This window comes from Trachypithecus francoisi, unplaced genomic scaffold (genome assembly GCF_009764315.1).
Source record: "Trachypithecus francoisi isolate TF-2019V2 unplaced genomic scaffold, Tfra_2.0 Lachesis_group2, whole genome shotgun sequence".
Lineage (NCBI taxonomy): Eukaryota > Metazoa > Chordata > Mammalia > Primates > Cercopithecidae > Trachypithecus > Trachypithecus francoisi.
In genome coordinates this window covers 157,567,733-157,593,723 of record NW_022681465.1, presented here as the reverse complement: position 1 = coordinate 157,593,723, position 25,991 = coordinate 157,567,733, and the positions used below count along the sequence as shown (strand labels likewise).

At 44.6% G+C, this 25,991-nt stretch overlaps 1 protein-coding gene and 1 non-coding gene across 4 annotated transcripts in view; one reads left to right on the top strand and one right to left on the bottom strand.

The window, feature by feature from the left end:
- The first annotated feature begins 1,859 nt into the window (after positions 1-1,859).
- Positions 1,860-25,991, top strand: part of SEC24A (SEC24 homolog A, COPII coat complex component) — an 89,433-nt gene continuing 65,301 nt past the window's right edge. Inside the window, exons 1-4 of one of the 3 annotated variants that reach the window (XM_033181179.1) lie at positions 1,860-2,257; positions 13,733-14,200; positions 20,110-20,283; positions 24,494-24,571. In XM_033181179.1, the coding sequence (XP_033037070.1) occupies positions 2,161-2,257; positions 13,733-14,200; positions 20,110-20,283; positions 24,494-24,571 (817 nt within the window). In that variant the 5' untranslated portion in view covers positions 1,860-2,160. The remainder of the gene's footprint in view (positions 2,258-13,732; positions 14,201-20,109; positions 20,284-24,493; positions 24,572-25,991) is intronic. The other 2 variants (XM_033181177.1, XM_033181178.1) reach the window with 2 other exon arrangements.
- LOC117066228 lies at positions 14,347-14,406 on the bottom strand. The gene has a single exon (XR_004430213.1). It is a non-coding gene; the product is annotated as a U7 small nuclear RNA (small nuclear RNA).

Below are 25,991 nucleotides of genomic sequence, written 5' to 3'. Positions count from 1 at the left end.
AGTAGAGATGGGGTTTCACCATGTTGGCTAGGCTGGTCTTGAACTCCTGACCTCAGGTAATCTGCCCCCCCCCAGCCTCCCAAAGTGCTGGGATTACAGGTGTGAGCTACCACACCCGAGCAAATACATTTTTAGTAAAGTTCTGAGGCAAATGATGAAAACAGGGTTAGTATAAAATTTAGTATTTAGTTATTTGAATTTTTAGTGACTGTTTTTAGGCCTGACACAGTGGTTTATTCTTTTTCTTTTCTTAGAGACAGGATCTCACTCTGTCATGCAGGCTGGAGTGCAGTGGTGAGATCATAGCTCACTGCAGCCTCGAACTCCTGGGCTCAGGTGATCCTCCCACCTCAGCCTCCTGAGTAGCTGAGACTACAGGGATGTGCCACCATACTGGGCAAGTTTTTAAAATTTGTTATTTGATTTTTAAAAATTGGCTGGGCACGGTGGCTCACGCCTGTAATCCCAGCACTTTGGGAGGTTGAGACGGGTGGATCAACTGAGGTCAGGTGTATGAGACCAGCCTTGCCAACATGGTGAAACCCTGTCTCTACCAAAAATACAAAACTTAGCCAGGCATGGTGGCATGAGCCTGTAATCCCAGGTACTCGGGAGGCTGAGGCAGGAGAATTGCTTGAACCCAGGAGGCGGAGGCTGCAGCGAGTGGAGATGGCGCCACTGCACTCCAGCCTGGGTAACAGATGAAGACTCGGTCTCAAAAACAATTTTTTAAAAGAGATAAGGGGACTCTACCAGTTGTCCAGACTGGTCTCTAACTCCTGGCCTCAACTAATCCTTCTGTCTCAGCCTCCCAAAGTGTTTGGATTACAGGAGTGAGCCATCTTGCCTAGCCTGACACAGATCTGGCTTTTCTTGTATGTAATATAACACTTCATAGCAGGCATTTGATACTAAATGAATTAGGTAAGATGTACTTCACACTGAGGTTTCGAAACCGCGTGGCATGACATTTTAATCAACAATACAAATCTGTAAAGAAGGGCTTTATCATCAGCACAGAGCAGGAAAAACCTAAATAGAATGAAGTCAGCTAAGATGATTACTCAGTCATTAATTAACTACGCTGTCTAATCACCGCAGTTTCGACCTCTCTTTGGCTTCAAAAGTCAAAAAAGTATACTTGCAAAAAAAAAAAGTCTACTTGCTCTGAAAGGAAGTTTGAGTTCTTTACCTTACTGTAAACTCTTAGAAGAGGAAACAAAACTGCCATTTAAATGTGCTAATGAACTTGAGTGTGACTATTCTATGAATCAGCGAGTTTCAAAATCAAAATTCCTCTGAGTCATCCAGTCAAAAGACAAAGGCCTCCTTCTTGGCTTGATCACACTATTAATACGTACACATATTTAACCACCTCTTTTTAAAACTCCTTACAATTTACATCTGAAACATGAAGACGAAATGTGAATGAAATACTGCAATGAACATTAACCGTCCCAGCTACCAGTAGTGGTACGTCTCAACAGAGGACGATGACTTCTGTGGTCTCAGGTAATCTTCACAAAACCCGAGGAGAGGAACTGTCAGTCCCACCCCACGAAAGCGGCTACTGAATCCCAGATTGCCCCACGATCCCAGCTCTGCGAACGAGGTCACGTTCACAACGGCGGGAATTTCCGTAGCGGTGACACACGGCACTTCCGGCCGGCCGTGAGAGTCGGTGACGTGGCAGCGAGGACGGGCACGGTCGTCGGGGTCGGGGCACCAGGAGCTGTCAGGTGGCCTCGGGGCAGCCCGACTGGCAGAGAAGAACTCGCCGGCGCGGCGGCGGCTGCGAGCCCGGAGCCGGAAGTGCCACGTGTCCGGATTGCGGCTGCGCGGCCGGCGGCTGACAGGCACTTCCGGCCAGGGCCTCCCTCCTTCTCTCCAGGTTTGGCTGCCGCCTTCTAGCCGGGCGTTCGCGGCCCCGCCGGCCCGACTCCCAAGCCTCATCTCCCAGGCTAGGCCGTGGCCGCCGGTGGCCTGGAGAGAGTGCGGCGCCATGCCTCGGGCTTAATGCGCCCCCCTCTCTTCTCCCAGTCTTCAGTCTTAAGTTGTTAGCTTTCTCCCTCCGCTTTCAGCAGTGGTCTTTCAGCTTTCTTCTTGTGCGCTGTTGTCGACCCCAGCCAGCCCCTTCCAACCCAGATAACCGCCGTCGTCATGTCCCAGCCGGGAATACCGGCCTCCGGCGGCGCCGCAGCCAGCCTCCAGGCCCAGAACGGAGCCGCCTTGGCCTCGGGGTCTGCCTACACCAACGGTGAGTGCTGTCCTGGGGGAGGGCGCAGCCTGGCCAGGGCTGACTGACCTTTGCGTGCCACTGCTGCTTGAAGCGACATGGGTAGAGACGGTGACCTTCTTAACCGGGTTCTGGCGCGGGTGGTGGTGGGCGGCTGGGCCAGGGGACCACGGCGATTGTGCACCTGTAGCCCCAGGCTCGGCTCAGTCTTTCACATTTATTCATTCAGTCGGTCACCAAAACAGTAAATGAGCACCTACTGTATGCAACGCCCTGGATGAAACATGGGTGAGCAAATGCCTCAAAACTCGAATATAAGGATCATAGTGTTTGGGTGCCTTCGCCTTCCATGCCACCTCACCCCGGTTTTCTAGAGAGCAGGATTTGGGGTCCGATTCATCTGGGTTCTGCAGGCCCTGAAGTGGTGGGGGGGCGTCGTACTCAGTCTGAGTTTCTGGGGATGTATGCATGCTTTTGGGACACCCCTTTAGGGCCTACTCATCTCTCCCAGAACCTTCCCAGAATTGTACCTACAACAGCTGTTCAGTGTTTCAGCTGTGGAAAAACCAAGTAGAAGGATCTCCTGCTTGATTTCTAGATGTCTGTACAGCATTTGGAAAGTGGTTGGACACAACTCTCTGAATCTCTGACAGGAGTCCACATGTACATTATAGTTTGTCATTTGGTGTGAGAATGTCTTATAATTTTATACCTCTTCTAGGATTCCTTAAATCATCCTACATTGTGATTTGCTAAGATTATTTCAGTTGTTACAATCAACAAAGACTTTCTGCTGACAGATTGCCTACTTACCAATTTACCTACAGATCTTTGGTTTACAGAAATAAGACTAGTAGAATAATGCTAAAGAACTTAAGTTGCCCATTAGAGTCTAAGATTTCTGTGAAGTTGGAGAAAACAGTGACTAAAATCGCTGAATTACATTGTTTTTAGAGAAGACCGCTGTTTTCTTTACAAAGATGGCTCTAAAAGACTTTTAAAAATGTCTGTGAGTAGGCCACTATGTGGGCAGAAGAAAGAATAAGTGGAGGAAAGCCACTGAAAGGGTATTGAGTTAACCATTCTTTCTCAAAATTATGGTAACAGATTATGTAAACTACATTTTATTCTAGGATATTTAGTAACATTTACACTGAGGATGAGAAAAAATATGTTACATGACTATGGATTTTTCTTATCTATAAATTGCAGTTTTACATTAACTTTAAATGACAAATCCTCAAATGTGCTTCAATGTTTATATATGAGTGTAGTTGTCATAATATTGAAATGTTAAAGGGTTTTGACCACTGTGGTATGCTGTATTAGAGATATTGTCACTATGTTGAGTTGATGCAGTCCAACAGATATTTGTTCCACTTTTTTTTTTTTTTTTTTTTTTGAGATGGAGTCTTGTTTTGTTGCCCAGGCTGGAGTGCAGTGGCGTGATCTCGGTTCACTGCAACCTCCGCTTCCCGGGTTCAAGCAATTCTCCTGCCTCCTTAGCCTTCCAAAGTGCTGTAATTACAGGCCTGAGCCACTATGCCCAGAGCTCTTTTTTAAAATATAATTTTCATAGTCTTTTTATAAGTTCCATTTCTACAGGTTTTATTTTTTTTTTTTTTGAGACGGAGTTTTGCTTTTGTCCCCCAGGCTGGAGTGCAATGGCACAATCTCGACTCACTGCAACCTCCACTTTCCAGGTTCAAGCGATTCTCCTGCCTTAGCCTCCCAAGTAGCTGGGATTACAGGCATGTGTCACCACACCTAGCTAATTTGCGTATTTTTAGTAGAGACGGGGTTTCACCATGTTGGTCAGGCTGATGTCCAGTGATCCACCCACCTTGGCCTCCCAAAGTGCTGGGATTACAGGCGTGAGCCACTGTACCTGGCCTCTACAAGTTTTTTGTTTTTTGCCATTTTTTTTTTTTTTTTGAGACAGGGTCTTGCTTACACTGTCCCTCAAGCTGGAGTGAAGTGGCAGGATCACAACTCACTGTTACTCCTGGGCTCAAGCAATCTTCACACCTCAGCCTCCTCAGTAGCTAGAACTACAGGTGCATACCACCAGGCCCTATTTTTTATATAAGTATAAAATATAAATTATATATATAAAATGTATATATTTTATATTATTATTATTATTATTTTTTTTTTTTTTTTTTTTTTTTTTTTTGAGACGGAGTCTCGCTCTGTCGCCCAGGCTGGAGTGCAGTGGCCGGATCTCGGCTCACTGCAAGCTCCACCTCCCGGGTTTATGCCATTCTCCTGCCTCAGCCTCCCTAGTAGCTGGACTACAGGCACCCGCCACCTCACCCGGCTAGTTTTTTTGTATTTTTTTAGTAGAGACGGGGTTTCACCGTGTTAGCCAGGATGGTCTCGATCGCCTGACCTCGTGATCCGCCCGTCTCGGCCTCCCAAAGTGCTGGGATTACAGGCTTGAGCCACCGCGCCCGGCCTATTATTATTTTTTGAGTCAGAGTTTCACTCTGTTGCCCAGGCTGGAGTACAGTGGCTTGATCTCAGCTCACTGCAACCTCCATCTCCGGGGTTCAAGTGATTCTCGTGCCTCAGCCTCCCGAGTAGCTGGAATTACAGGCATGCACCACCACGCCTGGCTAATTTTTGTATTTTTAGTACAGATGGGGTTTCAGCATGTTGGCCAGGCTAGTCTTGAACTCCAAACCTCATAATGATCTGCCCACCTTGGCCTCCCAAAGTTCTGGGATTACAGGCATGAGCCACCACGCCCAGCCTAATATATACATATAATATATTTTTTATATATATTATATATAGATAATGTAATATCTATATATAATTTTTTTTTTTTTTTTGTATTGACGGGTCTCTCTGTGTTGCCTAGGCTGGTCTGAAATTCCTGGCCTCAAGTGATCCTCCTGACTCAGCCTTCCAAAGTGCTGGGATTAGAGGAATGAGCTACCAAGCCTAGCCTGTGTTGTTTTATTGTTCGTCCTGCTAATAATACAGAGGGTAGGGATGTGGTATCAAGTTGGAGGAGAGGATATTTTTCAAGAAGGTGAGAAAATGTTTCAATGCTGGGATCTAGTTTTGCTTAACTATTCCAGAGCAGTAGTTGATGCTTGCATATTCTGTTGAAAACTCTTTTTTTTTTTTTTTTTTGAGATGGAGTTTCACTTTTGTTGCCCAGGCTAGAGTGCAATGGCGCGATCTTGGCTCATTGCAACCTCTGCCTCCCAGGTTCAAGCAATTTTCCTGTCTCAGTCTCCTGAGTAGCTGGGATTACAGGGGCATGCCACCATGCCCGGCTAATTTTTGTATTTTTAGTAGAGACAGGGTTTCATCACATTGGTCAGGCTGGTCTTGAACTCTTGACCTCAGCTGATCCGCCCACCTTGGCCTCCCAAAGTGCTGGATTACAGGCGTGAGCCACCGTGCCCGGCTGACAGGGTTTTCTAAGTCTTTGTGTATGCATATGGCCTTTGCAAAAATTGATAGTGAGACTGCAAGACCTCTTAAACTAAGGATCTTAATCTGATTATCATGTAATAATGCTAAAGGCAAATAATAACTTCCATCACTAATTAGTGCCTTTATTGACTGAATCAACTTGCAAAGGTAGTTAGAAACTGCAGTTTTGTTTTGTTTTGTTTTTTCAGAACTGGTCTCACTTTGTCCCCCAGGCTAGAGTACAGTGGTGCAATCATGGCTCACTGCAGCCTTAACCTCCAAGTTCAAGTGATCCTCCTGCCTCAGCCCCTGAAGTAACTGGGATTATAGATGTGTGTCACCATGCTTGTCTAATTTTTTGTATCTTTAGTAGAGATGGGTTTCAACATTTGACCAGGCTGGTCTCGAATTCCTGACCTCGTGATCCTCCCGCCTCCATCTCCCAAAGTGCTGGGATTACAAGTGTGAACCACTACGCCTGACCCAGGCTTTCCTAAAGAAACTTATAGCTTTTTGGCCAGACTGGTCTCAAACTCCTGACCTCAGGTGATCTGCCCGCCTCAGCCAAAGTGCTGGGATTACAGGTGTGAGCCACCACACCTGGCCACATGAGCTTTTTTACTAATGCAGATTCTGGGATCCTTTTGAATCCTATGAAATAGGATTTTACAAAGGTGGGACCTGAGATCTCAATTCGTACCATTATTATAGCAGGTTCCTCTGATTCTGAAGCTGCTGGTTGGGTGGGAAGCACTCATCTGCATTCATTCTTGCCTCTAACTTTCTAATTTAGCTTCTTTACCCACACATCCCAAAATTGTCCTTAATAAGGCCACAAGGCTGGGTGCGGTGGCTCATGCCTGTAATCCCAGCACTTTGGGAGGGCGAGGCAGGTGGATCACAAGGTCAGGAGTTTAAGACCAGCCTGGCCAACGTGGTGAAACCCTGTCTCTACTAAAAATATAAAAATTAGCCGGGCGTGGTGGCATACACCTGTAATCCCAGTTACTCAGGAGACTGAGGCAGGAGAATCACTTGAACCCGGGAGGTGGAGGTTGCAGTGAGCCGAGATCACACCACTGTACTCCAGCCTGGGTGACAGAGCAAGAATTCATCTTAAAATAAATGAATAAATAAGGCCACAAATGGCTTCCTGATTATTAAATAGAAAAATATTTTTCAGTCCTCATTTTCTGAGCTGCATTTGATACCTTTGGTTGTTATTTTATTTTTACAACAATTGCTTTCTTTGGTTTCTAGGATATTACCGGAAGGGTGGTTATGGTTTTCTTTCTTTTTTTTGATTGCTATTTCTCAACAGCGGTATTCTCAATATTTCTTCCATTTCTGATTGTTTTTTTCTCTCTCCTCCTTCAATATTGGTGTTCTTCAAGGTGACCTGTTTTTCTTATATGCTCCCTGGGTGTCTTTAATTCCCATGGTTTTAAATCTTATCCATATATCAGTGACTCCCAAAATTATATCTTAAGCTGAAACCTATTGCTTTGGCTGCAGATAAATATCTTTTTTTGTTTTTTTTAAACAGAGTCTTGCTCTGTTGCCCAGGCTGGAGTGGGGTGGCATGATCTTGGCTCACTGAAATCTCTGCCTCCTGGGTTCAAGCAATTCTCCTTTCTCAGCCTCCAGAGTAGCTGGGACCACTGGCACCTGCCACCACACCTGGCAAATTTTTTGTATTTTTAGGAGAGATGGGGTTTCCCCATCTTAGTCAGGATGGTGTCGCTCTCCTGACCTCATGATCTGCCCGCCTGCACCTCCCAAAGTGCTGGGATTACAGGCCTGAGCCACCGCACCCAGCGCGGATAGGTATCTTTTTTTTTTGTTTTTTTTTTGAGACGGAGTCTCGCTCTGTCGCCCAGGCTGGAGTGCAGTGGTGCGATCTCCGCTCACTGCAAGCTCCGCCTCCTGGGTTTACGCCATTCTCCTGCCTCAGCCTCCCGAGTAGCTGGGACTACAGGCGCCCGCTACCTCGCCCGGCTAGTTTTTTGTATTTTTTTTTTTTTTTTTTTTTTTTTTTTTGACGGAGTCTCGCTCTATCACCCGGGCTGGAGTGCAGTGGCCGGATCTCAGCTCACTGCAAGCTCCGCCTCCGGGGTTTACGCCATTCTCCTGCCTCAGCCTCCCGAGTAGCTGGGACTACAGGCGCCCGCCACCTCGCCCGGCTAGTTTTTTTTTGTATTTTTTTAGTAGAGACGGGGTTTCACCGTGTTAGCCAGGATGGTCTCGATCTCCTGACCTCGTGATCCGCCCGTCTCGGCCTCCCAAAGTGCTGGGATTACAGGCTTGAGCCACCGCGCCCGGCCATTTTTTGTATTTTTTAGAGACGGGGTTTCACCGTGTAGACCAGGATGGTCTTGATCTCCTGACCTCGTGATCCGCCCGTCTCGGCCTCCCAAAGTGCTGGGATTACAGGCTTGAGCCACCGCGCCCGGCCAACGGATAGGTATCTTTATACTGCGGCCGGGCGCGGTGGCTCACGCCTGTAATCCCAGCACTTTGGGAGGCCGAGGAGGGTGCATCACGAGCTCAGGAGATCGAGACCATCCTGGTTAACACGGTGAAACCCCCGTCTGTACTAAAAAAATACGAAAAATTAGCCGGGCATGGTGGTGGGCGCCTATAGTCCCAGCTACTCGGGAGGCTGAGGCAGGAGAACGGCGTGAACCCGGGAGGCGGAGCTTGCGGTGAACTGAGATCCAGCCACTGCACTCCAGCCTGGGCGACAGAGCAAGACTCCGTCTCAAAAAAAAAAAAAAAAAGTATCTTTATACTGGACATCCCCACTTAGATTTCTTGGTGGCACCTGAAAATTAGTGTATTTAAAATAACTCTTCAATCTCTCTTCCCTTTGCCATCCCCCACCTTTGTTTTTTTGAGACAGTCTTGCTCTGTCACCCAGGCTGGAGTGCAGTGGCGCAATTGCCAGTCATTGCAACTTCCACCTCCTGGGTTCAAGCAATTCTCCTGCCTCAGCCTCCTGAGTAGCTGGGACTATAGGCCTGTGCCACCATACCCGGCTAATTTTTCTATTTTTAGTAGAGATGGGGTTTCACCATGTTGGTCAGGCTGGTCTTGAACTTCTGACTTCAGGTGATCCACCCACCTCGGCCTCCCAAAGTGTTGGGATTACAGGTATGAGCCACTGAACTTGACTTTTTTTTTTTTTTTTGAGACGGAGTCTCGCTCTGTCGCCCAGGCTGGAGTGCAGTGGCGCGATCTCGGCTCACTGCAAGCTCCGCCTCCCGGGTTCCCGCCATTCTCCCGCCTCAGCCTCCGAGTAGCTGGGACTACAGGCGCCCGCCACCGCGCCCGGCTAGTTTTTTGTATTTTTAGTAGAGACGGGGTTTCACCGTGTTAGCCAGGAGGGTCTCGATCTCTTCTGACCTCGTGATCCACCCGCCTCGGCCTCCCAAAGTGCTGGGATTACAGGCTTGAGCCACCGCGCCCGGCCTTTTTTTTTTTTTTTTTAAAGACAGCATCTCATTCTGTCCCCGTGGCCAGAATGCAATGATGCAATGGTAGCTCACTGCAGCCTTTAACTCCTGGGCTCAAGTGATCCTTGATCCTTGATCCTTGATCAAGTGGGTGGGGTGGCTCATGCTTGTAATCTTAGTACTTTGGGAAGCCAAGTCAAGAAGATCCCTTGAGCCCAGGATTTCTAGACCAGCCTGGACAACTTAGGGAGACCTGATCTCTACAAAAAGTTAAAAAATTAGCCAGGTACAGTGGTGCATGCCGGTAGTCCCAGCTACTCAAGAGGGGAGGTGGGAGGATCGCTTGACCCTGGGAGGTCGAGGCTGCAGTGAGCTGTGACACTTCAGCCTGGGTGACAGAGCAAGACTTCATTTCTAAAAAAAAAAAAAAAGCCACACCCACACACACACACACACACACACACATACACAACCAAAACATATATTTTGTAGAGATAGGGACTTGCCATATTGCCCAAGCTGGTCTCAAACTCTTGGCCTCAAGTGATCCTCCCACCTTGACTTTCTAAAGTGCTGGGATTACAGGCATGAGCCACCATGCCTGGCCTACATTTCTATTCTTTTCTCTTTCTGTTCAAATGAATAAACACAGCCATCCACCAGATTGCTCAGGTCAGAAACCTAGGAGTCGGCCGGGCGCGGTGGCTCAAGCCTGTAATCCCAGCACTTTGGGAGGCCGAGACGGGCGGATCACGAGGTCAGGAGATCGAGACCATCCTGGCTAACACGGTGAAACCCCGTCTCTACTAAAAATACAAAAAAATTAGCCGGGCGAGGTGGCAGGCGCCTGTAGTCCCAGCTACTCGGGAGGCTGAGGCAGGAGAATGGCGTAAACCTGGGAGGCGGAGCTTGCAGTGAGCTGAGATCCGGCCACTGCACTCCAGCCGGGAGACAGAGCGAGACTCCGTCTCAAAAAAAAAAAAAAAAAAAAAAAAAAAGAAAAGAAACCTAGGAGTCATCCTAGATTCTTTCCTTCCTCTCTTCATCACCCATATTCAATTCCACTTAAAATCCCATGAGTACTATTTCCTCAAATCAGTTTTTTAAAAATTTGAGTAATGTATAGCTACTAAATATTTCTCTGCCATCCCAATGTTAAATTATTTATTTATTTATTTTACTTCTGAGACAGGTTCTTACTCGTTGCCTAGGCTAGAGTGCAGGGGCATGATCACAGCCAACTGCAGGCTTGATCTCTTGGGTTCAAGTGATCCTTCTGCCTCAGCCTCCCAAGTACTGGCTAATTATTTATTTTTTTGTAGAGATGGTGTCTCACTATATTACCCAGGTTGTTCTTGAACTTCTGAGGTCAAGCCGTGCTCCTGCCTTGGCCTTTCAAAATACTTGGATTACAAGATTAAGCCAACGTGCCTGGCAAAAGTTTTTATTAAATGCGTATATGCAAACACAAAGCTAGATGTAAACTTCATAGGTTTACAGCTATTGTACTATTATAAAACCAAACATTAAAAATATCAACAAATGGCTGGACATGGTGGCTCACGCCTGTAATCCCAGCACTTTGGGAGGCCAAGGTGGCCAGATCACTTGAGGTCAGAAGTTCAAGAACAGCCTGACCAACATGGTGAAATCCCGTCTCTACTAAAAATACAAAAATTAGCCAGACGTGGTGGTGCACGCCTGTAATCCCAGCTACTCAAGAGGCTGAGTGAGGCAGGAGAATCGCCTGAACCCAGGAGGCAGAGGTTGCAGTGAGCTGAGATCACACCACTGCACTTTAACTTGGGCAACACAGCGAGACTCCGTCTCAAAAAAATAAAAAATAAAAAGCAATATAATTCAATTTTAAAACATTAAACAATATGCTACATTTTGTTTGAAACCACAATTGATTTGATTGTTTTAATTTTGAATATGTTGGAACATTATCTGGGTGACTATCATGCTCACTTTTTCCTTTTTGTTTTTGACACACGTTCTCACTCTGTAGCCCAGGGTGGAATGCTTGATTATAGCTCACTGAAGTCAAATTCCTGGGCTCAAGCAGTCCTCTTGCCTCAGCCTCCTGAGAAGCTAGGTCTACAGCCGTGTGCCACCACTCCTGGCTAATTTTTTAATTTTTAATTTTTTTTTTTTTGTAGAAATGGAGTCTTGCTATGTTGCCCAGGCTGGTCTTCCACTCCTCAGCTCAAGTAGTTCTGCTTTGGCCTCAAGTGTGCTGGGATTACAGGCATGAGCCACCATGCCCAACCTCTATACCATTTTAACAGGGGAAGGGTGGGGTGGGGAAAAGGACATTTACTGGAAAACAGACTTATAGGAAGGATAAATGGGCTCTTAGAATAGATATGATAGTTTTGTGATGATGTCTGTTTAGGTGTGGTGTGGATATTTCTCATCTCAGGTCATGAGTCAGATTGATATCTTTCCTGGTTGCCCCTGGGAAGTAGATTATGACAATTGAGTTCTTTTGGAAGTCTCCGTTTTAGGCAGATAAGAGATTTTAGAAACTCAAATGCCTTCTGCTTAAAATGATTTTTTATGCCATAGTAGTGTATTCTGGACCCCTTCATAATCACTGACCCATTATTATTTTTATTTATTTATTTATTTATTATTTATTTATTTTGAGACAGAGTCTCGCTCTGTTGCCCAGGCTGGAGTGCAGTGGCGCGATCTCCGCTCACTGCAAGCTCCGCCTCCTGGGTTCACACCATTCTCCTGCCTCAGCCTCTCGAGTAGCTGGGACTACACATGCCCGTCACCACGCCCGGCTAATTTTTTGTATTTTTAGTAGAGACAGGGTTTCACCGTGTTAGCCAGGATGATCTCGATCTCCTGACCTCGTGATCCACCTGCCTCGGCCTCCCAAGGTGCTGGGATTACAGGCGTGAGCCACTGTGCCTGGCCTCACTGACCCATTGTTTTGATGGGCTACTTAGTAATGACTTCAGACTTTAAAAAAGTTTTCCATTTAGTGAACGTGTCATTATATATTTATTATTACACTTTTTGTGAACTGCTTGTAATTGATCCATACATGATTTTCACATAGTGGGGAGGGAGGTCAGAAAAAAATTTTTCATATAATAGTTACTCACAGTAGGTCTATGATGGTGACTACCACAAAACAAGTTCTTTTGTATCTGTCTTCCTGCCAGTTGGCCTTATGACCTCATACTTTTTTTTTTTTTTCGAGACGGAGACAGGGTCTCACTTTGTCACAGAGGCTGGAGTGCAGTGGTGTGAACACAGCTCCCTGCAGCCTTAACCTCCTGCACTCAGTGATCCTCCTGCTTCAGCCCCAAGTAGCTGGGGCTTACAGGCATGTGCCACCGTGCCCTACTAATTCTTACAATTTTTATAGAGACGAGGTCTTACTATTATGTCCAGGCTGGTCTTGAACTCCTGATCTCAAGCTATCTGCCCACCTTGGCCTCCCAAAGTGTTGGGATTATAGGTGTGAGCCACCATGCCTGGCATCTTTTCATCTTTATGGACCTGTCAAATTTTTGCTTATTTTGTACATTTTGGTGGTATTTGGCTTTCACTTGGCTGCACCTGGCTTGAAGGCACCTCTTTAGCATATTAGCTTGTGATAAGATTGTAAATACAACCTGTTTGCTCATGCCTGTAATCCTAGCACTTATAGAGGCTGAGGCAGGAGGATTACTTGACCTCAGGAATTTGAGACCAGCCTGGGCAACATAGTGAGTCTATGTCTCTACCAGAAAAAAAAGTTAAGCAGGCGTGGTGGCGCATGCCTGTAGTCCCAGCTTCGTCAGGAGGCTTGGATGAGAGGATCGCTTGAGCCCAGGAGGTCAGAGCTGCAGTGAGCCACGATGGTGCCACTGTACTCCAGCTTGGACAACAGAGTGAGGTGCTGTCTCAATCAATCAATCAATAAGTAAATAAATAAAATTGTAATACAAATATGAAACTGTTTCATATTTGTATTACAATTATACAAATACACAATTACACAAGATAGGCCAGGATATCTTGTGGCAACATCAGGCTGTGAGATGGCCTGTTTTTATCCAAGCAACCCAGCATATGCTTATATATTAATTTTTTACAAATGTTTTCATTTATTCAGACATCTCTGTATTCACTCTGTTACTTGCTACTGTTTAGTCCATCTTTTTTTTTTTTTTTTTGTCATCCAGGCTGGAGTGCAGTGGTGTGACCTTGGCTCACTGCAGCCTTGACCTCCTGGGTTCAAGCGATTCTCCTGCCTCAGCCCCCCAAGTAGCTAGGACTACAGGTGCACACCATCAAGGCTGGCTACTTTTTGTATTTTTTATAGGCATGGGGTTTCACCATGTTGCCCAGGCTAGTCTTGAACTCCTGGGCTCAAGCTATCCACCTGCCTTGGCCTCCCAAAGTGCTGGGATTACAGATGTGAGCCACTGCGCTGGCCTTCACTGTGGTTTTCATTTGCATTTCTGTTATGAAAGTCCTTTGCTTATTTTTTAATTGGGTTATGTGTTTTTATTGCTGACCGTAAGAATATATGTTTTACTTTATTTTTTAAGGTGTTGCTATATTCTTTGGTAAGACTAATTTGTCCTCCTTTTATTGGAAGGTCCTGTCCAAAATGCATTGCTGTCTTCACAAGAGTCAGTGAGCCAAGGATACAATTTCCAGCTTCCAGGATCCTACTCTCATCCAATACCAGCAAAGACTTTGAATCCAGTCTCTGGACAGTCTAACTATGGTGGTTCTCAGGGATCTGGGCAGACTCTTAATAGACCACCTGTGGCCTCTAATCCAGTGACACCTTTGCTTCATAGTGGTCCTGCTCCCCGAATGCCATTACCTACTTCTCAGAACTCATCTACTACACCAATGCCTTCTAGTAGCTTTCTTCCTGGAGCCAACCTGCCACCACCTTTGAATTGGCAATATAACTATCCATCCACAGCCACACAAACAAACCATTGTCCTCCTGCATCATCCCAACCAACTGTATCTGGAAATACAAGCTTAACCACAAATCATCAATATGTTTCTTCTGGATATCCTTCACTTCAAAATAGCTTCGTAAAGTCAGGTAGTATTCTTATAGAAGTGCTTAAAATGTAGACATGTGAAACTTCTGCTTATTTAGATATTTGAAATAATACTTGAAGCCTGAAAACCATATGGAAAATATGACTTTTAAAATTATTAGTAGTTTTTTGTTGTTGTTTTTTGTTTTTCGGCTTTCCAGCAAAAACCAGAAAGCCTGCTAGACAAATTAAGTAAGCTGTAACACTCATTAGTAGTTTTTTTTTTTTTTTTTGAGATGGGTCACCCAGGCTGGAATGCAGTGGCACAATCTCAGCTTACTGCAACCTCTGCCTTCTGGGTTCAAGTGATTCTCCTGCCTCAGCCTCCCCTGGGACCACAGGCGTGACCAGCATGCTCGGCCGATTTTTGTAATTTTAGTAGAGATGGGTTTTGTGGGTTTTTTTTTTTCTTTTTTGAGACAGAGTTTTGCTCTTTTCGCCCAGGCTGGAGTGCAATAGTGCGATCTTGACTCACTGCAACCTCCACCTCCTGGTTCAAACGATTCTCCTGCCTCAGCCTCCCAAGTAGCTGGGATTACAGGTGCCCGCCACCACACCCAGCTATTTGTATTTGTTTTAGTAGAGACAGGGTTTTACCATGTTGGCCAGGCTGGTCTCGAACTCTTGACCTCAGGTAATCCACTCGCCTCTGCCTCCCAAAGTGCTAGGATTACAGGTGTGAGCCATTGCACCTGGCTGATAGCTGGGTTTTCATAGAGATTGTGTTGAATCTGTACATCAGCTTGAGGACAAAGCTACATATTATGTATTCTTAGACTGACTTTGATCATTTTATCTTTTAACTTCAGTGTTTGGTTGGACTTTTCCTTTTTTGCTATTAAAATCAGCAAGGTGTTACACTTTTTTTTTTTAAGACTTTTTTTTTTTTTTTTTTTACACAGTCTTGCTGTGTAGCCCATGCTGAGTGCAATGGCATGATCTCGGCTCACTGCAACCTCTGCCTACCGGGTTCAAGCGATTCTCCTGCCTCAGCCTCCAAAGTAGCTGGGATTATGGGATTACAGGCACGTGCCACTGCACCTAGCTAACTTTTTGTACTTTAGTAGAGATGGGGTTTCACCATGTTGGCCAGGCTGGTCTTGAACTCCTGACCTCAGGTAATCGACCCACCTCAGCCTCCCAAAGTGCTAGAATTACAGGTGTGAGCCACCACGCCTGGCCATATTTATTTATTTATTTATTTATTTATTTTAAGACAGAGTGCCACTCTGTCTCCCAGGCTGGAGTGCAATGGCGCGATCTTGGCTCACTGCAACCTGCGCCTTCCGGGTTCATGCCATTCTCCTGCCTCCGCCTCCTGAGTAGCTGGGACTATAGGTGCCTGCCAACACGCCTGGCTAATTTTTTGTATTTTTGGTAGAGACGGGGTCTCACCGTGTCAGCCAGGATGGTCTCGATTTGCTGACCTTGTGATCCACCCGCCTCGCCTCCCAAAGTGCTGGGATTACAGGCGTGAGCCACTGTGCCTGACCCCAGCCACATTTATTAACATTAGTAGTATTTCTTTGAAAAGCATTTAAAATTATGTATTGGGATCTTCAGGTTGATGCTTTTCAGCAGACATCCTCAAGTTTATGAACTAGTGAAGGCTTCCAAGTGAAATACTAATATCAATAGTTACCTTTTTAAACTCATGTATATGGCATATACTCCATCAGGCTTAGTAAATTGTTAATGGCTGAAACTTTATTTTTCCAAGCCTTTGATCAGACATTGGCCCTGGTGAATGCATTTTGGCCTTGTAAAGATTAAAGTTGTTGGCCGGGCGCGGTGGCTCAAGCCTGTAATCCCAGCACTTTGGGAGGCTGAGACGGGCAGATCACGAGGTCAGGAGATCGAGACCATCCTGGCTAATACGGTGAAACCCCGTCTCTACTAAAAAATATAAAAAACTAGCCGGGCGAGATGGCAGGCGCCTGTAGTCCCAGCTACTTGGGAGTCTGAGGCAGGAGAATGGCGTAAACCCGGGAGGCAGAGCTTGCAGTGAGCTGAGATCCGGCCACTGCACTCCAGCCTGGGCGACAGAGCAAGACTCCGTCTCAAAAGAAAAAAAAAAAAAAGATTAAAGTTGCTTCTAGAAACTTAGGTTTCTTTGTGGAAATCTTCTGACCTGCAATTACTAGAGCCAAAATTCTTCATGTTACTTTTGTTCTAATTCATTTGATACCATGAGTGAGCATCAGTCACTTGAAATGAATGAATATGGTGGCACACGTAAATCACTTGAATGAATGAATATGTAGTCTCAGCTACTTGGGGGACTGAGGTGGGAGAATTGCTTGAGCTCAGGCAGTTAAGGCTGCAGTGAGCTATGATTATGCCACTGCACTCCAGCCTAGGTGACAGAGTGAGACTCTGTCTAAAAAAAAAATTATTAAAAAAAATGTTATCCGTATTATTTTCCAGGCTCTATCAAACTTTTATATCATTATCTGTTTTTCTGTTTTGCTTTTTATTTTTTAGAGATAGGCTGTCTCTCTGTTTCCCGGGCTGGAGTGCTTTTTCACAATCCTAGCTCACTGTTGTCATCAAACTCCTGGACTCAAGCTATCCTCCCGCCTCACCTCCCTGAGTAGGCATGCCACAGTGCCTGGCTAATCTTTTGTTCTTTATTTTTTTGTACAGACGGGGTCTTACCCTGTCGCCCAGGGTAGAGTAGGGTGGCACGATCATAGCTCACTTAACTGCAACATAGCTCACTGTAACTGTTGACTTCAAGCAATCCTGCTGCCTGGGATTCCTAAAGTTCTGGGATAACAGGTGTGAGCCACCTAGCCAGGCATGTGTTATCTTGTTTAATCTTCATAACAATCTCTTAGAGATCTAAAGTATAAGACTTGAGTAATTTGCCCAAAGCCACAATAAAGTAGTTTGGGAAAACATGTATTTAAAAACTAAGGGCCAGGCATGGTAGCTCACACCTATAATTCTAGCACTTTGGGAGGCCGAGGCAGGAGGATCCACTTGAGGCCAGGAGTTAAAGACAAGGCTGAGCAAAATAGTGAGACCCTATCTCTATTTTTTGTAAATAATTTTATTTAAAAATAAATAAATAAAAACTGTTTAAAAGTAGGTATAGCTTCTCTTAAAAAGGTACATTATCAATCATCTGAAATTTCTTTAGCTATAATAGAAACCCTCAGAGTACCTTGTCTCCACTACAGATTTGGTGAGAGAAACATAAATAAGTGCTGAGGCTGGGCGTGGTGGCTCACGCCTGTAATCCCAGCACTTTGGGAGGCTGAGGCGGGTGGATCACCTGAGGGCAGGAGTTTGAGACCAGCCTGGCCAACATGGTGAAAACCCCATGTCTACTAAAAATACAAAAATTAGTCAAGCGTGGTGGCACGTGCCTGTAATCCCAGCTACTCAGGAGACTGAGGCAGAAGAATTGCTTGAACCCGGGAGGCGGAGATTGCGGTGAGCTGAGATTGCACCACTGCGCTCCAGTCTGGGCGACAGAGCGAGACTACATCTCAAAAAAAAAAAAAAAGTGCTGAAACTTATGAAAGAAGGAAAAATAAAAACGTATGAACTAATAAAATGAGCCCCAAAAATAACCTTCTTTTTTCTCATTTGAACCTTAAAAGAACCTTCAAATTCCTCATTTTTTTTTTGTTTTTCCAACTCATAACTGATGGTTGGTACCTGATAGTCTGGTAACAAAACTGTGATTATCTAGGTTATACTAAGTTTTTAGTTCATATATTAAATTTTCCTGAATTTTTTTGATAGGCCACCTTTAAACATCATTACACTCATTTAGGGGCTGAGATGGCAGACTCTGAAACTCCAGCTATCGGTGTCATAAAAATTATTCAACTTAAAAAAAATGTTCATTTTATGAAATATATGATTATCTGTTCAAAAACAGTCTTCTAAAAGCTGTGAAAATCTCTGTACATTTACTTTTATTCTGTTAAACATTAGGTTGTCAGTTGTTACATCTTTGTGGCCAGATGTATCTTACACTCTTGTTCATGCTGAGTTGGCAATGTACCTTGCCCCTTTGTTCCTTTGACTTGTCTATACTGCCATAGATATGTGTGACCACTTCTTTGATAAGGGAGTTACATGGCAATAATCTTTGTCTTCAGTTTTGTCAACAGGCACTGATAGTCTTGTTAGCAGTTGTAAGGTTCAGTAATAGGAAATTTTTCTTTTTTTTTGAGATGGAGCCTTGCTCTGCGCCCAGCCTAATAGGCAATTTTTCAACTTGATTCTGGAGAATTTAACAGTATTGGTGAAACATTTCGAAAAATTTCAGGCCGAGCACAGTGGCTCACACCTGTAATCCCAGTACTTTGGGAGGCCGAGGCAGGTGGATTACGAGGTCAGGAGTTCGAGATCAGCCTCCAACCTGGCCAATATGGTGAAACCCCGTCTCTACCAAAAATACAAAAATTAACCAGGTGTGGTGGCACGCACCTGTGGACCCAGCTGCTCCTGGAGGCTGAGGTAGGATAATCGCTTGAGCCCGGGAGGTGGAGGTTTCAGTGAGCCGAGATCGCGCCATTATACTCCAGCCTGGGGAACAAGAACGAGACTTCGTCTCAGAATTTTAAAAAAGTGTTCCTTCTGCCTTGGTCTCCTAAAGTCCTGGGATTATAGACATGAACCACTGTTCCTGGCCCTGTATTTTTATTTATTTTTATTTATGTATTTTGAGACAGTTTCGCTCTTGCTGCCTAGACTGGAGTGCAGTGACGAGATCTCAGCTCACTGCAATGTCCGCCTCCCAGGTTCAAGTGATTCTCCTGCCTCAGCTTTCTAAGTAGCTGGGATTACAGGTGCCCACCACCACGCCGGGCTAATTTTTTGTATTTTTAGTGGAGATAGGGTTTGACCATGTTGGCCAGGCTTGTCTTGAACTCTTGACCACAGGTGATCCACTGTGCCTGGCCCGGCTCTCTATTTTTCGTCTCACTCTAAACTTAGTTGATGTTAATGGAACAAACTATGTTGGTAAACAAAATTAACAAAATATTACAAAATTAATAACATTAAAAATTTATTCATGTTAATTTGTACTAGAATATGTCACATGGCCTATTGAACCTAATGATCAGTTAATGAAAAATTAATAAACAGGGCTGGCCCCGTACAGTGGCTTACCATGCCTGTAATCCCAGCACTTTGGAAGGCCAAGACAGGAGGATCACTGGCGCCCCGGAATTCAAGATCTGCCTGGGCAACAAAATGAGACCCCCATCTCTATTATATTAAAATTTAAAGTAATAATAATAAAAACAAACAGGGCAATGTATCTACTCTAGAAGTGATTTAATCCAAATTTTATATTTACTCTGCTTTAATAATTGACCGGTAAGAGGCCTGGTAGGGGAGAGTTAGAAATTTGTAAAATACGGGGCGGGTGCAGTGGCTCATGCCTGTAATCTCAGCACTTTGGGAGGCCAAGGTGGGCAAATCGCCTGAGGTCAGGAGTTCGAAACCAGCCTGGCCAACATGGTGAAACGCTGCCTCTACTAAAAATACAAAAAATTCGCTGGGCATGGTTTCGCGTGCCTATAGTCCCAGCTACTCAGGAGGCTGAGGCAGGGGAATCTCTTGAACCCGGGAGGTGGAGGTTGCAGTGAACTGAGATAACGCTATTGCACTCCAGCCTGGGTGACAAAAAAAAGAAAAAGAAAAAGAGAAAGAGAAAGAAAGAAAGAAAGAAAGAAAGGAGGGAGGGAGGGAGGAGAAATTTGTGAAATATGCATGTAGATTGAAAAATATTACAAATTTAGGAAGTTAACATGTTTCTGGTAACTCTTTGGTGATTATAATTTAAATGTAAGTTTAGAAGTTACTCAGCTTTGGTAAAAGGCTGGTTTTGGCCAAAGTCTTGAGTTTTTAAGTAACGTGTGAAAAACTGATGTTTCCATAGGTTCTTCTGTACCTCCCTTAGCGAATCCACCTCTGCCTACAACTTTTCAACCAGGAGCTCCTCATGGGCCCCCTCCAGCTGGAGGCCCACCCCCAATAAGGGCCCTCATGCCCCAGACATCATCATATAGAGATGTACCCCAGCCCTCATTTAATTTGGCTGTCAACCAAGAAGGTAAGTGAACCAAGAAGCAAAGTCAAGTCCTCGAGTTTTGATTTAGGGTAGAAAGATGAATATTAGCTGAATTCTGTGCATTAAAATCACAGTTTTTCCAGAAAATCTAGTTTTGGTTAGGGATGGGCTACAGGAATTTACAGTTTAAAGTTCCTCAGGAATTCCATTGCCATCCGCTAGACTGTGACTACTATTGGGAAAAAATCTTTTAGCGTTTTGTTACTTTTTTTGTTGCTATGCAGATTTTTAAAAAATCATGGTTATAAAGTCAGGTGGCTTTTGGAGGTGCATGCAAGAGAAGAATTATTACTTTTCTTGACATGACATTAGAATGTTAGGAATATCCTTTTAAAATATTGACCCTTTTCATTCAAGATGTATTTTGATTGCCACTATTATTGTAAATGTTAACACATACTTATGAAACTAAATAAAAGTCATTTATACAAGCAGTGGAAAAATACAAGCTTTTGAAGTTTGATTTTCCCCTCCCTAAAATCAATGTCAGCTACATGTAGTTTTATATAAGTAAAATATTTTAAAGCATCATCTTGGGATGTAATGGAAATAAAAGTGTTCATTTAAATAAGATATTTTGTAAAGTAAGAAATTTGGTTTTAGGCTGGCGCAGTGGCTCACCTCTGTAATCCTAGCATTTTGGGAGGCCAAGGTGGGTGGATCACTTGAGGTCAGGAGTTTGAGACCAGCCTGGCCAACATGGTGAAACCCCGTCTCTACTAAAAATACAAACATTAGCCAGGCGTGCTGGCACGTGCCTGTAATCCCAGCTACTTGGGCAGCTGAGGCAGGAGAATTACTTTTGATTTTAGCAGTAATATAATCATTGCAGCAAGATGTAGAAATAGGGAAGCAGATGAGGGGGTAAAAACATTGCCCATATTATACTACTGAATACAATCAATATTATCATTTTTGTGTTTTCTTCTAGCATTACATTAAGTATTGTAAGTAGGGAAAAGAATAATGCTAGCATTGAGTAACAAGGCCAGGCGTGGTGGCTCATGTCTTCAATCCCAACACTTTGGGAGGCCGAGGTGGGCACATCACCTTAGGTCAGGAGTTTGAGACCAGCCTGGCCAAGGGGGTGAAACCCCATCTCTACTAAATATACAAAAATTAAGGCCAGGTGCGGTGGCTCACGCCTGTAATTCCAGCACTTTGGTTGGCCAAGGTGGGCGGATCACCTGAGGTCAGGAAGTCCAGACCAGCCTGGCCAACATGGCAAAACTCTGTCTATACTAAAAATACAAAAATTAGCTGGGCATAGTGGCAGGCGCCTGTAATCCCAGCTACTCAGGAGGCTGAGGCAGGAGAATCGCTTGAACCTGGGAGGCAGAGGTTGCAGTGAGCCAAGATGGCACCATTACACTCCAGCCTGGGTGACAAGAGTGAAACTCCATCTCAAAAAAAAAAAAACAAAATCCAAATTAGCCAGGAATGGTGGTGGGTACCTGTAATCCCAGCTACCTGGGAGGCTGAGACAGGAGAATGACTTGAACCCGTAAGGCACTCCAGTGTTGCCCACTGCACTCCAGCCTGGGCAACAGAGCAAGACTGTCTCAAAAAAAATAAAAATAATAAAAAATAAAAATACAAAAATTAGCCAGACATGGTGGCATGTGCCTGTAATCCCAATTATTCAGGAGACTGAGGCAGGAGAATCACTTGAACCCGAGAGGTGGATGTTGCAGTGAGCTGAGATCGCACCACAGTACTCCAGCCTGGGTGACAGAGTAAGACTCAGTCTCAAAAAAAAAAAAAAAAAGGAACAAAATGATGAAGCATTGTCTCATTGGTTGCCACAATAGTACTTTGAAAATCAAGTTACAATAAATATTTAAATAAGAAAAAAAAATTTAAAGAGATACAGTTTACTCTGTCACACAGGCTGGAATGCAGAGGTGCCATCATAGCTCACGAAAGCTGCAGTCTCCTGGTCTGGAACTACAGGTGTGTACCACCACACCCAGCTACCATTTTATTTTATTTTATTTATTTTTGAGACATAAGTCTCACTCTGTTGCCCAGGCTGGAGTTCTGTTTCCCATGCTGGAGTGCGGTGAAAGAATCTTGGCTCACTGCATCTTCTGCCTCCCAGGTTCGAGCGATTCTTGTGCCTCAGTCTCCTGAGTAGCTGAGATTACAGGCATGCACCACCACACCTGGCTAATTTTTGTATTTTCAGTAAAGATAGGGTTTTCCCATGTTGCCTAGGCTGGTGTGAACTCTGGAGCTCAAGTGATCTGCCTGCCTTGGCCTCCCAAAGTGCTGGGATTACAGGTGTAAGCGTCCACACCTTACCTACCTTTTTTTTTTTTTTTTTTTTGAGACAGAGTCTCGCTCTGTCGCCAGGGCTGGAGTGCAGTGGCCGGATCTCAGCTCACTGCAAGCTCCGCCTCCCGGGTTCACGCCATTCTCCTGCCTCAGCCTCCCGAGTAGCTGGGACTACAGGCGCCCGCCACTTCGCCCGGCTAGTTTTTTGTATTTTTTTAGTAGAGACGGGGTTTCACAGTGTTAGCCAGGATGGTCTCGATCTCCTGACCTCGTGATCCGCCCGTCTCGGCCTCCCAAAGTGCTGGGATTACAGGCTTGAGCCACCGCGCCCGGCCTTACCTACCTTTTTTAACAACTAAAAATAATTCACAATATGCTCAATGTTTTTGTTTCTGCTAAAAGTTTTACCGTGATTTTCTGTTACAAATTCATGGCTAAAGTCATGTTGGTCTTGAGAACTGAAAAGAAGTTACTGACTAAACCATTAAATTTATCTACTTCGTGTTAATACGGTCATTGAAGTTAGCAGTTTTGTACTTAGGTGCTAGAGGTTAATACCATTCACTGAATTTAGTTTCTTCTATTCCTGAATTAGAGCTCATACTTAGTAGAGGTAACTGGAAATAAATATTTAGTTCTCATAAACAGATGTCCCTGGCATTTGTCTTTAATCCTGTATAATTTTGGGAGAAGAGATGTTAAGATGTTAGTTCTATTTTAGTGGTTGTCCTCTGGACTTAAAGCAGTTGTTCTAATTCATTTATATCATCTTCAAATTAATTTTGGATTCTACTCTCTTTGTTAGATATTTTGAAAATAAGGGCTGGGCACGATGGCTCATGCCTGTAATCCCAGCACTTTGGGAGGCCAAGGTGGGCGGATCCTGAGGCCAAGAGTTTGAGGCCATCCTGGCCAACATGGTGAAACCCTGTCTCTACTAAAATACAAAAAATTAGCCGGGCGTGGTGGCACATGCATGTAGTCCCAGCTACTCAGGAGGCTGAGGCAGGAGAATCCCTTGAACCCAGGAGGTGGAGGTTGCAGTGAGCTGAGATCGCAACACTGTACTCCAGCCTGGGCAACGGAGTGAGACTCCATCTCAAAAAAAAAAAAAAAAAAAAGAAAATAAAAGAAAATAAGGTCTTTGTTCCTCATAATTTTACTTTCTTCTTTTGTTTGCTTTTTGAGATGGAGTTTCACTCTGTCGCCCAGGCTGGAATGCAGTGGCACAATCTTGGCTCACAGCAACCTCTGTCTCCCAGGTTCAAGCAATTCTTCTGCCTCAGCCTCCTGAGTAGCTGATTACAGGCACGTGCCACCATGCCCAGCTAATTTTTTTTTGTATTTTTAGTAGAGACAGGGTTTCCCCATGTTGGCCAAGCTGATCTCTAACTCCTGACCTCGTGATCCGCCTGCTTTGGCCTCCCAAAGTGCTGGGATTACAGGCGTGAGCCACTGCACCTGGCCTCTTTTTCTTTAGGTAGTTTTGATTTTGATAATTTTTTTCATTGTGTACAGCTCCTTAGAAGTTTTTAATGCAGCTCTCACAACTGCTGAAATCTTTCAGATGGTACATAATTTTACAAACTTCATAAAGGGCCATCTTTTGCTAGAAGTTATTTTGGTGGAGTAGGTTTTGAAAAAGCCTTGTTATTTCGGCCTTTGGCTTAGGCACAATGCAAGGTGAAAAAAGACTCTTTCCAAAGACTCATGTTTCCTTTCCCTGAAGTTGCAGCTAAATTACTTGAAACTATTGTATATGTAAAAACTTGGATTTTTGATGTTGTTAATAGGCTGTAGTTTTAAATTATTTGTTGTTTAGAAAATTATTTAAAATTTTGGATATTAGTTCAAATCATACAGAGATTGTAATACTCATTCTAATTAAAATCTTGTTGATGAACTTCCTTTTTAGGTATTACATCAACTACCAATAACGGATCTATGGTGGTCCACAGTAGTTACGATGAGATTGAAGGAGGTGGCTTATTGGGTGAGATGCTATGAAAGTTTTTTTTTTTAATCTCTTTTTTCTAATTATAGAAATAATATGTGGTACTTGTATGAATATATAGGAAACTAAGAAGGTAACTTCATGATCATGTAGCCATACATACTATTAACTTATTTATTTATTTATTTATTTTTTGGACACAGGGTTTCACTCTGTCGCTTAGGCTGGAGTGCAGTGGTGCGATCATGGCTCACTGCAGCCTTAGTCTCCTGGACTCAAGCAGTCCTCCCACCTCAGCCTCCTGAGTAGCTGGGACTATAGCCATGTGCCACAATTTCCAGCTTTTTGTTTTTGTTTTTGCTTTTTGACATTGAGTCTCACTCTGTTGCTCAGGCGGGAGTGCAGTGGCAAGATCTCGGTTCACTGCAGCCTCTGCCTCCCAGGTTCAAGTGACTCTCCCGCTTAAGCCTCCCAGTTAGCTGGTGTTAGAGGCACCTGCCACCACACCCTGCTAATTTTTGTACTTTTGGTAGAGACAGGGTTTCACCATGTTGGCCAGGCTGTTCTCTAACTCCTGACCTTAAATGATCTGCCCGCCTCAGCCTCCCAAAGTGCTGGGATTATAGGCATGAGCCACCATGCCCAGGCCCTGGCTAATTTTTGTATTTTTTGTAGAGTCAGGGTTTCACCATGTTACCCAGGGTGGCCTTGAATTCCTGGGCTCCAGCAATCTGCCCATTTTGGCCGCCGAAAGTGTTGGGATAATAGGCATGCGCCACAACATCTGGCTCTACTATTTAACATTTTTTATTTCTATGCGTTAGATTTTTTGTTAAGTTTTTCTTCTTGTCAGAATTGGGATCATGGATTTATTATTAGTATGTTTTGACTATAGAGTACTTTTAGAATTTTTTTTCTGTCACCCAGGCTCAAGTGCAGTAGCACCATTATAGCTCACTGCAGTCTCAAACTCCTGGGCTCGTGTGATCTTCTACCTCACCCTCCTGGAGTAGCAGTGACTACAAGCATATGGTACCATGCCAGGCTAGTTTTTTTATTTTTGTAGAGATGGGGGGCTGGGTCTCGATATATTGCCTGGGCTGGTCTCGAACCCTTGGCTTGAAGAGATTCCTCCTGCCTTGGTTCCCCGATTTGCTGGGATTACAGACATGAACCACCTCACATGGCCCATTTAGGAATTTTTTTTTTTTTTCCTGAGACGGATTCTTGCTCTGTCACCCAGATTGGAGTGCAGTGGTGTGATCCTGGCTCACTGCAACCTCCAACTCCCTGGTTCAATCGATTCTCCTGCCTCAGCCACCCAAGTAGCTGGGATTACAGGCACGTGCCACCACGCCCAGCTAATTTTTGCATTTTTAGTAGAGATGGGATTTAACCACGTTGGCCAGGATAGTCTTGATCTCCTGACCTTGGCCTCAATCCACCTACCTTGGCCTCC